The sequence below is a fragment of the Sarcophilus harrisii genome, chromosome 4 (assembly GCF_902635505.1).
Source record: "Sarcophilus harrisii chromosome 4, mSarHar1.11, whole genome shotgun sequence".
NCBI lineage: Eukaryota > Metazoa > Chordata > Mammalia > Dasyuromorphia > Dasyuridae > Sarcophilus > Sarcophilus harrisii.
In genome coordinates this window covers 437,761,409-437,776,425 of record NC_045429.1, presented here as the reverse complement: position 1 = coordinate 437,776,425, position 15,017 = coordinate 437,761,409, and the positions used below count along the sequence as shown (strand labels likewise).

General features: G+C 49.6%; 2 protein-coding genes across 2 annotated transcripts; one reads left to right on the top strand and one right to left on the bottom strand.

Annotated features, from left to right (window-relative positions):
* The first annotated feature begins 919 nt into the window (after positions 1–919).
* Positions 920–1,385, top strand: LOC116423461 (diazepam-binding inhibitor-like 5). Its single transcript, XM_031967765.1, has one exon. It carries the CDS (start codon positions 993–995, stop codon positions 1,251–1,253), a length of 261 nt encoding a protein of 86 aa, XP_031823625.1. The 5' UTR covers positions 920–992; the 3' UTR covers positions 1,254–1,385.
* Positions 1,386–5,472: 4,087 nt separating this feature from the next.
* Positions 5,473–14,963, bottom strand: GLOD4 (glyoxalase domain containing 4). The gene is made up of 9 exons (XM_003770093.4): positions 14,840–14,963; positions 13,071–13,120; positions 11,284–11,404; positions 9,329–9,473; positions 8,524–8,660; positions 8,357–8,443; positions 7,880–7,993; positions 7,714–7,800; positions 5,473–6,654 (listed from the first exon to the last, which is right to left on the bottom strand). The coding sequence occupies exons 1-9, from the start codon at positions 14,948–14,950 to the stop codon at positions 6,589–6,591; spliced, it is 918 nt and encodes a 305-aa protein (XP_003770141.1). The 5' UTR covers positions 14,951–14,963; the 3' UTR covers positions 5,473–6,588.
* Between the last annotated feature and the right edge of the window lie 54 nt (positions 14,964–15,017).

Genomic DNA, 15,017 nt, shown 5'->3' with positions numbered 1-15,017 from the left:
CCATAAGGCAGAGGACGTTTAGGTCATGGGGAAGGTCATGATTGCCTGGAGAGCAGGACGGAAGAAGCTTCACAGAAGAAGCAGCATTTTCTCTGGGCACTAAATGAGGCCTGTGGACTGTGAGAGGCGTGTGTCAGTGTGTCACAGATAGTGACCGAGAGAAATCCTGCTGGATCCCTCCCGGACATCCGGCTGCGTGCCCCCGGGCTTCTGGACCCTCCGAGCAGCCCCAGGCACCTCTTCACTGGGAGTTCCTCATGTGTGATCTCATTTGAGGAGGTATTGGGGATCGTCTTATCCTCATTTTGCAACAGAGGAAACTGAGGCAGGCCGAGGGTCACACGGTTAGTAAGTGTGCTGAGGCTGCCTCTGAACTCTGTAATCCGGCACTGTTCATTACATCATGAGAATCTCAATAAAAAGTGGGGAAGGGGGAGACCGGTCTGTTCCAGCCTTGACAATGGAGCCAAGGAAGTCAGGATCCTCCTGCGCCCCCAGGGCCGCATTGCCCTGCACTTGTAGGTTCTCTGCTCAGTACAGTTGCCTTCGGATCTCATACCGAAGGAGCTCCTCAACACGCTCTTAAGCTCGGTGCTGAGCAGCATCTGTGTCCATGCAAACACCCACATGTGTCATTGACATTTTATTGAGCTCTCACATTCTTTTTGGGGGGCTCACACAAAGGCCCCCCTTCAATCCAAGAACTCTCATGCCTCACTTAGACACACTGATCCCCAAGTTCTCCAAGACCCCCAAGAGCCTTTGATACTAACTCCTGTCCCAGGCCCCGCTGCCGTTCCCAGCCGGCCTTGCTCAGCCTCTCCAGCGCTCCCTGATACCACTTAGGTCCGTGGCACTAATCATCCCCTTCTGCCCCACGGCCCGGAGTCACGTTCTCTTGCAATTTCTTCTCTTCTAGCCCTTGAAGACCAAGTTTCCTTTCCCCTAGAGCTACCGACAAATAAGCCCACCTTTACAACCAGTAGCATCTGATGGCCCAGGTAGAATTTGAATTGGCATGTGCAGCAGTTAAGCAGCTGACAGGCCCCGTGACTGACGAGGAGAAACTGGTAGTGTATAGCTACTACAAGCAGGCCACCATTGGGGACGTCAACATCCCCTGCCCAGAAGTCACCGACTTCAAAGCCAAAGCCAAGTGGGAAGCTTGGAACTGCCGCAAAGGGATGTCCAAGCTGGACGCCATGAGGGTCTACGTGTCCAAAGTGGAAGAGCTAAAGAGCAGACAGTGTTAAAAGAGACCAGCCTTCCCAGGAGGGGAAGAATCAACTTAATCTTGTTATGGAGGGCGACTGAATTCCTTTGAGACCCTAGGAACATAGCTAGGAACTATAACTAATAAATCGCTTTAAAAGGCAAATCCCAAATGTGGATTTGTGACTTCTTTGGTGGGGGGAGGAGCAGGATATGGATCTGCTTTGGGCCTGAAAGAGCCCCGAGAAGGGCTGATCCCCAGAGACCTCCCCTCTTCAGAAGCTAAGCTCTGTAAGCCATCCCCAGTCCAGGTTTGGTCTGGAGCCAGCTTTGTTCTGCAATGGTCTATGGGGCTTGTAAGATACAGCTCTGGGAAGCCCCATTTTTGTTAGGGAGAAACCATGTTAATGGCAGTTTTAGTGAGCAAACTATGCCCTGGGTCTTAATCCTGGTTCTGCTCTTGACAGCCACTAATAACACCCTGAGCAAAGTTGGGCCATATTGTCCAAGTTTTTAAAAGGTAAAAGTAGTTCCACCAGCCCCAAAGACATTAGTAGAGATGAAAATGACAGTTGTTGTGTGGGTGTAGAGAGCAACCTGTTGTATATAAATGCAAAGTTCTTAAAGCTTCCACTAGAAGCCCAACATAGTATCAGTTTCCCCACATCCCCTCCAACATTCGTCATCTTTTCCTGTCATCTTAGCCAATCTGACAGGTGTGTAGTGGTACCTCAGACTTAATTTGCATTTCTTTGATCAATAGTGATTGAGTACCTTCTCATATAACTAGAAATGGTTTTAATTTCTTCATCTGAAAATTGTCTATTCATAAACTTTGACCATTTATCAACTGGAGAATGGCTTGATTTATAAATCTGAGTCAATCATGTATTTTAGAAACGAAGCCTTTATCAGAAGCTTTGAATATAAAAATTGTTTTCTCAGTTTATTGCTTCCTTCTAGCCTTGTCTGCATTCGTTTTGTTTTGTACAAAAGCTTTTTAGCTTAATATAATCAAAATTATCTATTTTTTGTTCAATGATGAATTCCAGTTCTTTGGCCATAAATTCCTTCCTTCTCCACAGATCTGAGAGGTAAACTATCCTTTGTTCTAATCTGCTTATAATATCACTATGTCTAAATCATAAACCCATTCTGACCATCTTGATACATGGTGTTAAGTGTGGGTCAATACCTAGTTTCTGCCTACCAATTTCCAATATTCCCAGCAGTTTTTATCCCCAAAGTCTGGGGGTTTTGAGTTTCTGTGACATCTATTTCTTAATAGTTATCCCCAGAATCTTTCCCCTCCCCCTTACAGAGAAACATCCCACACAACATAGTATTTTAAATTTCAATTTTTCAAATGACATGTAGTTTTCAACATTTATTTTTGTAAGATTTTGAATTCCAAATTTTTAAAATTTCTCCCTCTTTTACCTTCACCCTTGCCAAGACAGCAAGCAATCTGTATAAGTATTATGATTTTTTTAAGAGGAAAAAAAATCACAACAGAAGAGATACATTGAAAATTTCTGCTGAAAGACATTCACCAAGTGGGGGAAGAGTTGGGAGTATCTTCTATCATTTTATTTTCACTTCTGATTGGTCTCAGAATATAATCTTCCCTGGGAAGACATATCTAAGCAAAACGAACGTGCCCAACTTGGAATCCCACTATTTCTCCAACTAGTGATACATGAATGCACTCGTCCAACTGCTAAACTATGACAAAGATTACAAAGCTTTGGAAAGCCCTACAAGGAAAACAGATCTGTAGCAACTTAGGGTTTCCCACTGTAGCACTCTCCCAAAATGACCACTTTTGCCACAGTGTTTCTGCGATCCCAGGATGCCCACCATGACCAGCTTTATAGCCCCTGCTCTAAGATCCTCCTGTAGTGTCTATGATCAGAAATGGAAACAGAAACGACTTGGGGCTGGTCTGCCTCTTTCTAGGTAGACATTAGGAACAGAGGCGCCTTGTGGCTTTAAATGCTGGGATCTCGTCACTGAATGTGACCTGAAAAGCAAGATCGTTTTCAAAGGAATTCTTCTGCCTTTGAGGGAGGGAAGCCTCCTGTTTGGTCTTACAATCTGACAGCCACTAGGAAAGCTGCTAGGGGCCAAAGATGGACTGGACTGTGACCTATGGACACCGTAATGCTGTTCCTCTGCCTCCTTCCTCTTCTGGCAGGCTGGGTGGGCCTGTTTGGGCCCTTTTGCAAGAAATGATAGCTATCTAACAGCAAAGCTCCTTTGGTGATGTGTTGGACATCTTTATAGGCTGGGTAGAATTTGGTTTTACCCAGTGTACCCACTACTGGTACCTGTGTTTGTGGGGTTGGGGGAGGGGAAAACAACCACCCTCAATTCCACACTTAGCACCTAGATTGATCATGGAACATTTAAGAATTTAGCAGTGATAAGACTTCATGGGCTTATTTTAGTGTGGGGGAAAAGTCAGGTCAAAGACGTGGTTTTGAAAATTTAAACTAATTGGAAGTTTTTAAAACAATGTGTGAAATTGCCAAACAGTCTATAGCAACCAAAGATAGTTCCTTTTTGGTCTCTGGGACAGTCAGCAGGGAATATCTTTGATTTTCTTACCTCAGAAGTGGTTTGGTGTCATGGAAAGTTGGGCTCCCAGAACCATGACCACCTCAGGCATAGAAGCTGTGCAGCACCTGTGCCAGACCCTGCACAAACATTTCATTTAATCTTCACAACCACCAGGGAAAGTTGAGGAAACTTGAGTCGGAGGCCCAGCGACACAGTTTGGTGAATATTTGCCTGAGGTTAGACTTGAGCAGCCTTTCTGACTCCAGGCCTCGTGCTCTGATCACTGCTCTACCTACGGGGTGTCCACCTTCTGGCCACACACTTAGAAAAATCAATACCCCTGATGTCGTTCAATGTTTCCAATTAGTTTTAATGCGACTGCTTCTTGTGGGTTTGCTCTTTAGTCAGTCGCAGAGATGACAATCTGCCCAGGCAATCTCTTCCCTTGGGGAATGCCGGATGCTGATAAAATCGCTGGTTCAGTTCCTATCCCGATATCCAGCCAGATGCTGTCAGGACACTGGGCCTGATGCCATCACAGAGTGTGGGCTATTAATCCCTCCTGGCTATGTGCAAATTGTGCATTAGAGGAGCTGGAAGGGGCTGCCTGGAGAGGTAGAAGTCCTTCCTTGCTAGATGTCTTTAAGGCAGAAGCTAGACAACCATTTGTAAAGCATGGAATCCTTTTGGAAATAAGTTGGATTAGAGAACCATGGCCTTTCCATCTCAAAACACAGAACTGTGACTTTTCTGTTAAGAAATTTACTGTAGTCCAAGCTGGAGTGTCTTCAATATTTATTTACTAGCCTGTTTGTCAAGTTCCCAATCATGGGTGCCCTTGCTTCTCTTCTAAAATTACTGACAAATCCAAATTGGGTTTCGTTGTAGGCAAGTGGGGAGAGCTGCAGGTACCCCTGAGGGTACCTGCAATAACGCAGAGCCCTTTCCCCTCAAGAGATGCTGAGGAAGGCAGAGGAGAACATGGGCCAGCTCTTAAAGATCTCATCTAATTCTGAATACAGAACATTCTTCTGAGTCAACAGAGGTGAACATATGGATGTTTATCTTTGAAATGTACTTTTATGCCTGTCCTTGATGACTAGGGGATAGGCCTATATTTTACATCCAATAATAAAGCTACTCTGTGACCAATAATGAGTAGAACTGATCAGTACCTTGGTCTTCCCATCTGGTAGGCACCCGTTGCTTCTTCCTTATGTAGGAAATGGTTTTATAGGTTCTTTCTGACTAAAGAATTACTGAGGACCTCAAACATTCAACTACCTAGATAAAAAAGATGTACTTTGACCCCGCCCTGTGCAGAACGAGTGTCACCACATCCCCAGGGTGTAAGCAAATGGGCAATAAATTAGTGGGTATTTCCCTCTTAACCTTCACAATGGGTAATTAAAATTCCACAGGCATACCAAGTGTGGGCACCCTGTGTGCTGGATCCTTACCACAAGCCCAGGTACATAAGGCATGGGGGTGTTGCCACTGGCTGGTGTACCCACTTTAGTTTGAACAGTTCAGGAGAAGGCTGTTGGGGAAAAGCCTTAAGATGGAAAAAAGGAATAGAATTCACAAATCACTGAAAAAACTGAGAAGGAAATTGACAATTCAAGGTCTATGTAAACAATTCTCTTCCCCACATAGAACATAATTGAACCATTAAGCAGAATAAATATCACTATCAAATCACCTTGAGTAATCATATACTTTATTTGTATATTATACAGAAAAAAAAAATGTACCATCTGTTCTGGAAAAATCCTGATTCCTAACTACTTTCTGATACTCTGTAGCATCATTTGAAATATGAATTAGGAGTTACAGGGATGAGTGAAAATCTTCCCAAGTCTATTGATATTCAAAAGCATTGTTAAGGTTGTATTATAAATCAAGGTTTTCTCTTAAAATCCCAGCTTCAGGTGGTGATGAGTAAGAGCTCACAGTTTAAATTTTAATGTGTGGCTCTGAGACAGCCCCGTTCCATCCTCTTTATGAAAAGAATTAACCCATCACTGCTTTAATTCCTGAGCCTAAGAATCAGATGTACTGATTATAAACACACTATTTGGGGGGAATTTTCTCCTTTTTGAAATGAACAAAGCCCAACCCTAGTCAATTGAATATTAAATGAAATCTCCATACTCAATTATACTAAAAAGGGACACAAAACACTCTTATAAATCACAGGGAAGACTGATTTAAAAGCTAGTACTATTTAAATAATTTCAAGAAATTCAAAAAGAGCGGCATTCCATTTTCCTTTGGTCCCACAGAAGTTTGAAAAGTGGAGAGGAAGATGGCCCATAAAATTCTTCATGCCTTCTCCACTTCCCACTTATGAATCTTCTGCTTACCATCAACTTACTACTTTGGTGTTCTTTTGGGATAGTGAACCCATGTCCTTCATTGACAGAATCTGATTTGACTGACTTTTTACATCAAGTTCTTTTAGTAAAGAGCTCTAGGGTCTCTGCCTTAGTCACAGTATCTGCTCAGACTGGGGCTCCAGTTCTGGGAAAAAGCCACTATTTCTAAAGTCCTGGCAAATCGTGAACTTGCTGAACCTGTCCCCCCACCAAACCCACGTAACTAATCTGTGATCATAATGGTGGGCCTACGAAAGGAGACAACTTTAAAGATCCAGAATTGAAATTTCATTAAGACACTTCTCCCCAAAAGGCACAAAGACTATGTCCTTGGGCCCCCCTTAAAAAATAAGAGCCTCAGGAAACACTCCCATCTCTAGTGCTGGATGGGAGTCGAGACAAACAGCTTAAGTCTTTATTCAAATGATGTCTTCCATTATCCAGAAGCCTTCGGTATGTTTTTTTTAGCAAACCACTCATCACTTTTGTCTGCTGCCATTGCCTATCCAAAGAGAATTGAGGGAAGATGGTAGTTATAATGGAGGCAAAAATACCTGGAATGGCACGAAGGGCTCCCCAGCTGAGAAGTGGGGCTATTAGAGCAGGAGTGACTGGCCGAAGGGGCTAAGTGCTACTACTGGCCACCCCACACCGCCAGCTCCCAAGACACAGGAAGCATAATGGAAAGAAGAGCAAACTAAAAACCAGACACTAACCACCGTATAATTATTTTGACCAAACTGGGCCTCAGAGAACAGGGAGAAAATATACCACTCTCCCTTATTTGCAGAGATGGGAGACTACAGATGAGGAACACAGAATATACTTTAGATTCAACTGACATAAGTTTGCTTTGTTGAACTCATTTTTCCTCAGAGATGGCTCTCTGGGGAAGGAAAAGGAAATGAGATATCTGACAATGAATGTGATAAAATGCCATTAAGTATTAAAAATACCAACTCAACCTCTTATTCTCCTCCCTTAAATCAAGTCAATAATAATTAGGCACCTACTATGTGCCAAGCATTGTGTAGGAACTGGAAATGCAAAGAAAGGCAAAGACAATTCCTGCTGTCTTCAAGAGTACAGCAGACAAATGCTATGAATGTCCAAGCTCTGGATAGGATAAACTGGACATAATCAACAGAGGAAGGTCAAGGTGCTCCGGTGAAGGAAACTGAGAAAGGCTTCCAGGACAAACGATCTGAGCTGAGGTTTAAAAGGAAACCAGGAGGCAGAAAGGAGCAAAGAGAGCAAGGTAGGCTTGGGGGGGACACTGAGAGAAAATGGCCTTTAAAGCTCAATAATGAAAAACTTTCTGTAATATGGACCAAGCCTGGAAAAAACCCCTTGCTGGCATCTCTGGCATCTTCCACATTGGTACTTGCTGTCACCCCAATAAAGCAACAGACCTGGTTCTCTCCAGCTCCCAAAACCGAAGAAATGGTTTTCCAAGTCAGAATCGGAGCACCCTAGCAAGAGTCACTCCATCCCAATCCAAGGTATTCCAGGACAAGGGGAGCAAAAAGGGACATGTATTTAGAAAATAAACAAGACTCACATCATCCAACAATTTGTTCCCATTTGGATCCATCTTGGAAAGTTCTCGAAATGCTTCATCGCCCACAAAACAAATTTCATGTCCATCCTAAACAGGACAACAAAGGGTCAGTCTGGGCCTAAAAGGTGGCTTGATGGCCCGGCCCCGCCCACAGGCTCCTCCTTACCGGGTCGGCCAGAATGACCACCTGGACCGTTGCTTTCCCGGGTGTATCCAGGCTAACGAGGGGAGTCAGAATCTTTTGGTTCTCCTTTTTCATCAGTGCTTCTATGTCTGGTAACTTAAGAAACAGAGACAGCGGCTTGGGGTCAGGAGGTGCTCCCTGCCAGCCTCTGCCAGGTGGGGCAGGCAAATGTCAAACAGAGGGAGAGAACCCTGGCTCCCTTTGTTTGCTTTCGGTATCTCAGCTGGGAGGGGTGGCCAAGAAGGGGCAGCAGCCCCCTGGGAACGTGGGGCTGTGGAGCGTGGCAGGGCTCAGGGCAATGCTCTCCACCAAAGACTAAACAGGAGTGAGCCAGAACCACCCAGTCACTCAGGGGGGGAGAGAGAACAGGGGCTGGGGGAGATGGGACAAGGGGGAGATGGGACGAGGGCCAAGTAGGGCTGTCAAGGCCTGGGAGCAAGGACGATGAGAATGGGTTACCTCTCTCTTGGGGCAGGAGAAAGCAATCCTTCCAAAGGCCGTCCCATGATCCACAGCTCCCTTGATGCCCTGTAGCTCCAGCTTGCACTGAAAGGAACCCGGAGACGTCCAATTTAGAGGGTGGCTCGAGCCTCCCCGGTCCGCAAGGGGCCCAGCCCGGCGCTCACCTGGCTGTCTGCGTAGCCCAGCAAAGCCCGCTGCTGCATTTCGTCCTTCTCATACACCGTCATGCCCAGTAGGTCCGACCAGTAGTGCAGGGACGTGCCCAGGTCAGACACGGCCAAGGTCACTTTCAGCACGGGGTCTATGGGTCAGAAACAACTCTACTCACCCATTCGTGCCTTCTTGTTCCTCGCTGATTAAGCCCCAGCCTAATCACCCACATTCATCATCTCATCAAGGGTTTGTGGGGATGTGTACACCAGCCATGAGAACAACAGGACCCTGAGCAGGGGCCTGATCCCCCATGTCCCTGCTCGCTCCTCTCCCTGTCCCCCCCCAGGCTCCCCAAGGGAAGACCACCAGAACAACAACGGGGAACGCAGTACTGGAGGGTTAGGGTTAGGGATGGGGAGGAGAGACCAGAGGTCAGGGACCCCCTTTCATCTGACCCATGAAAGGGGCCACAATCTTTGTGACAGGTCCTCGAGGACTCCGGCTCTTTTGCAGGTGTTTAACTTGATGGACTGGCACTAACCAGCTCTACCCACAAGGCAAAAGGCAGCTGACAGAGCAAGTGGACACCCAGACCCTCCCAGTGCCCCAGATTCTGGCTTCATTCCCGCCTCAAGAGCTTGGAGGTGGCAAGGCTGAGGAGGGGCAGAAGTGCCTCCTGAGACACTTGGAGACAGCCTGGCTCCGGAGAAGAGGAGCCAGGGGGCAGAAACCACCCCCTGTGCCCAACCTGCTGAGAGGCCTTCTTCCCTTTGCACTTGGCCCTTGGGGGGCAGGAGGGCACTGCCCAGTAAGTACCTGATGGGGGCTGACTGTGGTTCTTTAAATAGAACTTATATCCTCCGGGGGCTTCAGTTTCGAAAACTCCCTCAGCGATCTCCCGCAGTGGCCACTCGGCCTCCTTGGCCTTGGAGACGGCCTGGCTGGAGACCAGGGTGAGGCCCTAGGACAAAAGCATACCAGAGTCACTCCACCTGATGGCCAGGCTGATAAGAGGCTCATTTCACCTCCAGAGCAAGATAAGGCTCAAACCTGTGACTTCATCTCAGCTCAGTTCCCCTTCCGATCAGCAGCAGCCAGGGTGGGGGTGGGGGTGGGGGGGTGGGGGAAGGAGGGATTTCCCAGAAGATAAGTTCTGGTCAATCCCAAGGAAGAGACCTGAAGAAGTCAGTGCATCTCCCCACCAAGATGTAAGATAAGCCATCCATTGCCAATGTCCTCTCAGAACTCTCTGAGAAATGGTCCCACCATCTTGCATAATCGGCTCCCCTCTGACCCCGGAAGCAGACTCCTCTCGAGGCGTCTAGCGTGGTCACAAGTCAGGAATCCCTGCCTTGGACAGCCCTGTGTGTCCATGACAATTTGGCTGCCAATCAGGGCCGTGAGCAGTTCCCTAGGACACTAGCAGAGGCTGTCTTCACTTGCCCTCCCCGGCCTCTTATTCCCCCTCCCCAGGCTTTCTCCTGGGCCCCCCACTCTTCCCCTGGTGACCGTGCCAGAGTCACTGTGAGTGGGTGGAGACAATGCTTGGCGCCAGCTCCTCCCGTACGCTGATACTCAGGCTACACAGGAACTTGTTCCCACCTCCAAACCTTCCAAAGTTCTGTCACCTGAAAAGGTGCCATCAGAGCCCAGTCTGTATCCTGGGGTTGTTTGGGGCACCTCCCCCTCCCTCCCAGATGACCCGTATTTTGTCTCTCCCGCTGGTGTCCCCGTTAGAATGCGAGCTCCTCGCACTGAGCACATGGGGGGAGAGAGGGGGGTGTGTGTGTGACACTAAGTCAGGGCACTGTGATGGATTCCTTGCCACAAGTTCCCTCAACCAACGAAATCAGCTAAAACAAAAGAAGACCCGGGACGCCTGGTGTTCATGTAATTCTTACTCAGGCAGCCCAAACCTTGGTCTTGAGAAGATCCAGGAGTTGGTTCTGAAGCCTGTAACCGTGGGTAATGTCTACAGGGTCCCAGCCCTTCCCCAAGCCTGGATAATCACTCATCCCACTCTACAAAAGCTGGACCTGGGCTTGCCAGGGAGCTGACAGGAAGGATCAGGCTGAAGAGGACACTGACAGTGCCCATGGAGGAAGCCTGAGTGATTTGGGTCCTAAGGCCTAAGACTCTGAGTCTGTGAAATGCCTCAAGCTATTACCCCTTCCACGCTGCCCAGCTTCAGGAAGGGGGGTGGGGAAGCCGGCCTTCTTCTCGACCCTATAGTCCGGATCTCTCCACGGTGCCCGTGGCTGTGCCCCAGGCCTGGCAGGCCTTCCTGTTCACCTGTTCTTTTGAGGCTCAGAGTGGGTGCCATCTTTCCTCTCTGAAGCTCTCCTGATTCCCCCCCAGCTCCTAGAGTCCTTGTGTCAGACATTTACCTGATGCTTGCTGACTGACTACAGAGGGAGTAGGGAGGGGGAGAGAAGAGCTAGAGCAGGAAAAGGGCTTAGGAAGGTCTGAGGCCACAGTACAGGTGTGTTCCCCAAAGTATTATGGAGGGCTCCCCCTCAAAGCCAGTCTCCAATCCTTGTCTCTCTTTTCCCCCCCTCCTCCTGAGCTGGGGGCAGGGCCATTGATCCAGGTGGATGATCTGTCCTCCCCCCAAAGTATTATGGAGGGCTCCCCCTCAAAGCCAGTCTCCAATCCTTGTCTCTCTTTTCCCCACCTCCTCCTGAGCTGGGGGCAGGGCCATTGATCCAGGTGGATGATCTGTCCTCCTGAGAGGCTACAGAAAAACCACAGGGGAAATTCATGATCCTTACCAGGAAATCATTGCCGAGTCGGTAGTCGCCGATGCCGTAATTGTAGGTCAACTCTGCAACAAAGTGACTGTCTTCAGGCCCATAGCCCACCATGGTTTTACTCCACTTCCCATCATAAGGCCTGGAAGCAAAGCCAAAGAATAGTGACAACAGGAAATTCTTCCTCCAGCCTCCAGGAAGCCAGCAGCTATGGCACAGAAAGGGCTCCTGGGAAGGCCCAGATGTGAGCCCTATGGATCCAAGAAAAGCACCTGTTTAAAAGTTCTAGGTTTCTAACATGGTTAAGTAAGCCTCCAGCACAACTTGAAGATTTTGCCTTTTAAAGCTGTGACCACTGTCTAGGACAGAAATCTTAAAATTTAGCATTTTGAGCCATTAGCTTGTTACCCAGCTCCAAAAGATGCTCAGTGGTCCACCAAGGGCTTACTTGTACATTTCCATAAAAACTGGTCACTTTGAGAAGAGTGTTTTCTACTTATTCACTCAAGTGATGACTTTGTAAAGATTCAGAACTCAAGGGAGCTAATAGTTATTGAGTCAATAAGTGCTTAGTAAACACCGACTTTATGCAAAGCACTGTGTATTTGGGACACAAAAGCAAACACTGCCCTCAAGGAGCTTCCAGCAACGTGGGGAGACCAAGAACAGTAATCACTAGGACACAGAGCCCTGAACCATGAAGCTAACTTGTTCCCAGAACTGGTCTTGAGGAGGCAGAGGATCTCAGGTGAAAATGAGGATGGAGCAGGGATGGCTTGTGGAAAAGCAAAAGAGATGACATCCCTACCTACAATGAGAAGGGATGCTTTAGGGGTTATCCAGTCAAGTTCCTCACTTAATAGATGGAGAATGGAGGCCCATAGTGACCAAAGGAATAGCAGAGCAGGGTCTGACACGCTCAAGGTCCTTTGCCCTCAAATACAGGGATCTTTCTACATCTTCATGACTCACCCCAAAGTCATGTTCCACATGGTCCCATCCTGTTCCTCATTACAACAATCCAAGCCTAGGGACTGGCTGCTTCCTGGCCCAGAATGTCCACCTTCTTTTACTGGCTCAGATTTCCTGCTTTCCCTCAAGGCTTGGGGGAGGGGACAGAGGACAGTATCCCCTTAACAAGCCCTCAGTGGCTAGTGCCGTCCCCAACTCATCCTGTGTCTGTTACACACACACACACCCCTCCCTCCTGGCCAGACTGTGAGGGCAAGGACGGCTTCCCTGCCTAGGACACAGCACACACTATGTGCTTGCTTACTGGCTGAATGCAACTCCAGATTCCCATCACGGCTTAGCTCAAACACAGCAGCGAGGATCAACGGGGACAGATACGAAAAACATTTGGGGGCATCAGCAGAAGCAAGACCTCAACGGATTTCAAATGCTTAGTCTGACGCTTATATTTGATCCTGAGGTGACAGAACAGGGGCTCCTAACTTCTATCCCTAAAACTTTTGATAACTGTTTTAATAAAACTGCTTTCTTCTGTAACCCCATATGTTTTATTTCATGCATTTAAAGCCAGGGATGAGGAAAAGGGTCTCTAGGCTTCATCAGGCTGCTGCCAGAGGGGTCTAGGTCACAAAAAAAGGAAAGAATCCTTGACATAAGAAACTACTAAAAACTTCCGAACAGGAAGTGACATCATTAAGAAATAACATGCCCCCTGAGGTGGGGGACTATGGGTGTGGAGTGAATCCTGCATACAATGTTGGACGGGGTTGGTGTGCGGCTCTTCAGAAGGGGGAGGGACACATTGGGAAATACAAACATATAGAAAAGTGACCTACCCGTTACAGGAAGCCTTGCAGCCTTCCTCGAATTCCTCGTGCCGCAGGATCTGTAAGGAAGTCAGTGTCAGCTGCCATGTTGTGTGGCCAGAGGTCCGCCCGGACCTCCGTCACCGGAAGACTCCACTGCTTCCGTCTCAGTTCCAAAGCAGCGTCCCCTCCACCAAGGCCGGCAATCTGAACTCTTCTGTAGTGGGCCAAGGGCAGGGGCGGTAACGCAGATTCAAGGCCACCCAGAGTAGGGAGGGGAAAAGTGGGTGGGTGTCCTTCTTTGGATAACTGCTCCCTTGTGTGCAAGCGCACACACACCCGCGTGCACGACGTGCAGGAGACATGGGGGCAGCCTTTCTTTCCATCTTGCTACACTAACTCCTTGCAATGCTCTTGCCCCCCAAAGTCCCCCATGCCAACCTTCTGTGCCTTCCCACTTGCGTTCTGAGAACCTGGGGTGTATAAGGCCTTGTGCTGGGTGCCATCAGGAGGGAGATGGGAAGGGCACTGGCCTGCAGTGTTCTTTCTAGCCGGGGAGATACGATAATGGCCGGGCCCACAGATGGCGAGAACACTCTGGTTGGGGCCGGGGCTCCAGCAGGGCTCTGCACAAGGGCTGAGAACCAGACTGGGGGCCAGTTAGTGCACAAACAGGTGTAATACAAGTTAGCGTGAGGACAGGGAGCAAAGAGAGCTTGGGGGGAGGGCATTCCCTCTAGCTGTGTTAGGGGACACTTGGGGGGCAAGGCCAGCCCAGGACAGGGAGGAGGCTCAGGGTGAACGGAGACTAAGAACAAGGAGTGAGGCTCGGAGTCGGGCCTTCGTTCCCTGTTCTCCGATGGCCTCATGTGGTAGAAGGTGACTCTGCATCCCTGAAGTCCGCAGAGGTCCTGCTCCAAGAGGCACCAGGGAAGCGCCAAGTTCCTATCACGCCCCAGACACTGGCCCTCAGGGGCCCGCAGCCCAGGGAGGAGCCGCCCACAGCTTCCCAGCGCTCCTCATCCCAAGCTAAGGAGATCACTTGGCTCCCCCCGCTGGGGGGAGAGGGGGGAGGCAGGGGCCCGTGAGGAAGCTGAGAATCCTGGGGAAGAGGACTTGGGCCTTTTGGGTCTTACAATGACCTTGGAAGTGGAAAGCAGGGGAATGAAGCGGGCCTTGGGGATGGGGGGTAAACAGAGGAGAGAACAGGACTGTGGCTTGGAGCCAGGATGACAGACCCAGAGCCAGGGGGAGGGAAAGGAGGTCGTCTTCTCTGGTCCAATTCTGCCTGCCTTTCACCACCTGCCTTGGGGCACACTCCTTGGCCTGTTTCACTACGGCCCTTGCTCTGCACACCTGCCAAAAGGGTCAGCCCTACGGTTCTCTTCTCGAGGTCAGGAGACGGGGCCAAGGTCGCACACTCACAACCGGGGCACGCCCCGCCCGCGGGGGGGAGGGGCTGAGCCGGGCGAACCACTGAGAGCTGAGAGCCTCAGCCTGGCGGCCTGCGAAAGGGGCGGGGCTTGTTCTCTCCGATGCCCCGGGTCTTTCAGCCCTACATCCCGGCCCCTCGGCCACGCCCCACCCCGAGCCCGGGGGCCACTCCCGCCTGACCCCTCAGGCCCCCTTTCGGTAAGATAAAGGGCTTTGGCTGCTTGGCCCACGGGGTCCCCAGCGGCGGTTGGGCGCCCGCTTTTCCCCGAGCCTCAGTCTCCCTATCTGCAAAGGGAGGGGGTCGGGCCTCGGGGGTCGCTCCCGGGCCCGCGGGCGGCCTGACCGCCTACTAGCTGCCCCGTCACCTTCATTCCCAGCAGGTCCCGGTAGAAGCGTGTGGTCTGGAAGCGGTTGCCCACTTTGAAAACGAAATGCAGCGCGCGGCGCGAGGCCGCCGCCACGGCCGCCTCCGCCATCCCGGGGACTTCTTCTGCAGCGGTGGGCGCGCCTCCTTCCGGCGCGCGCTGATGACGGAGGCGTCCC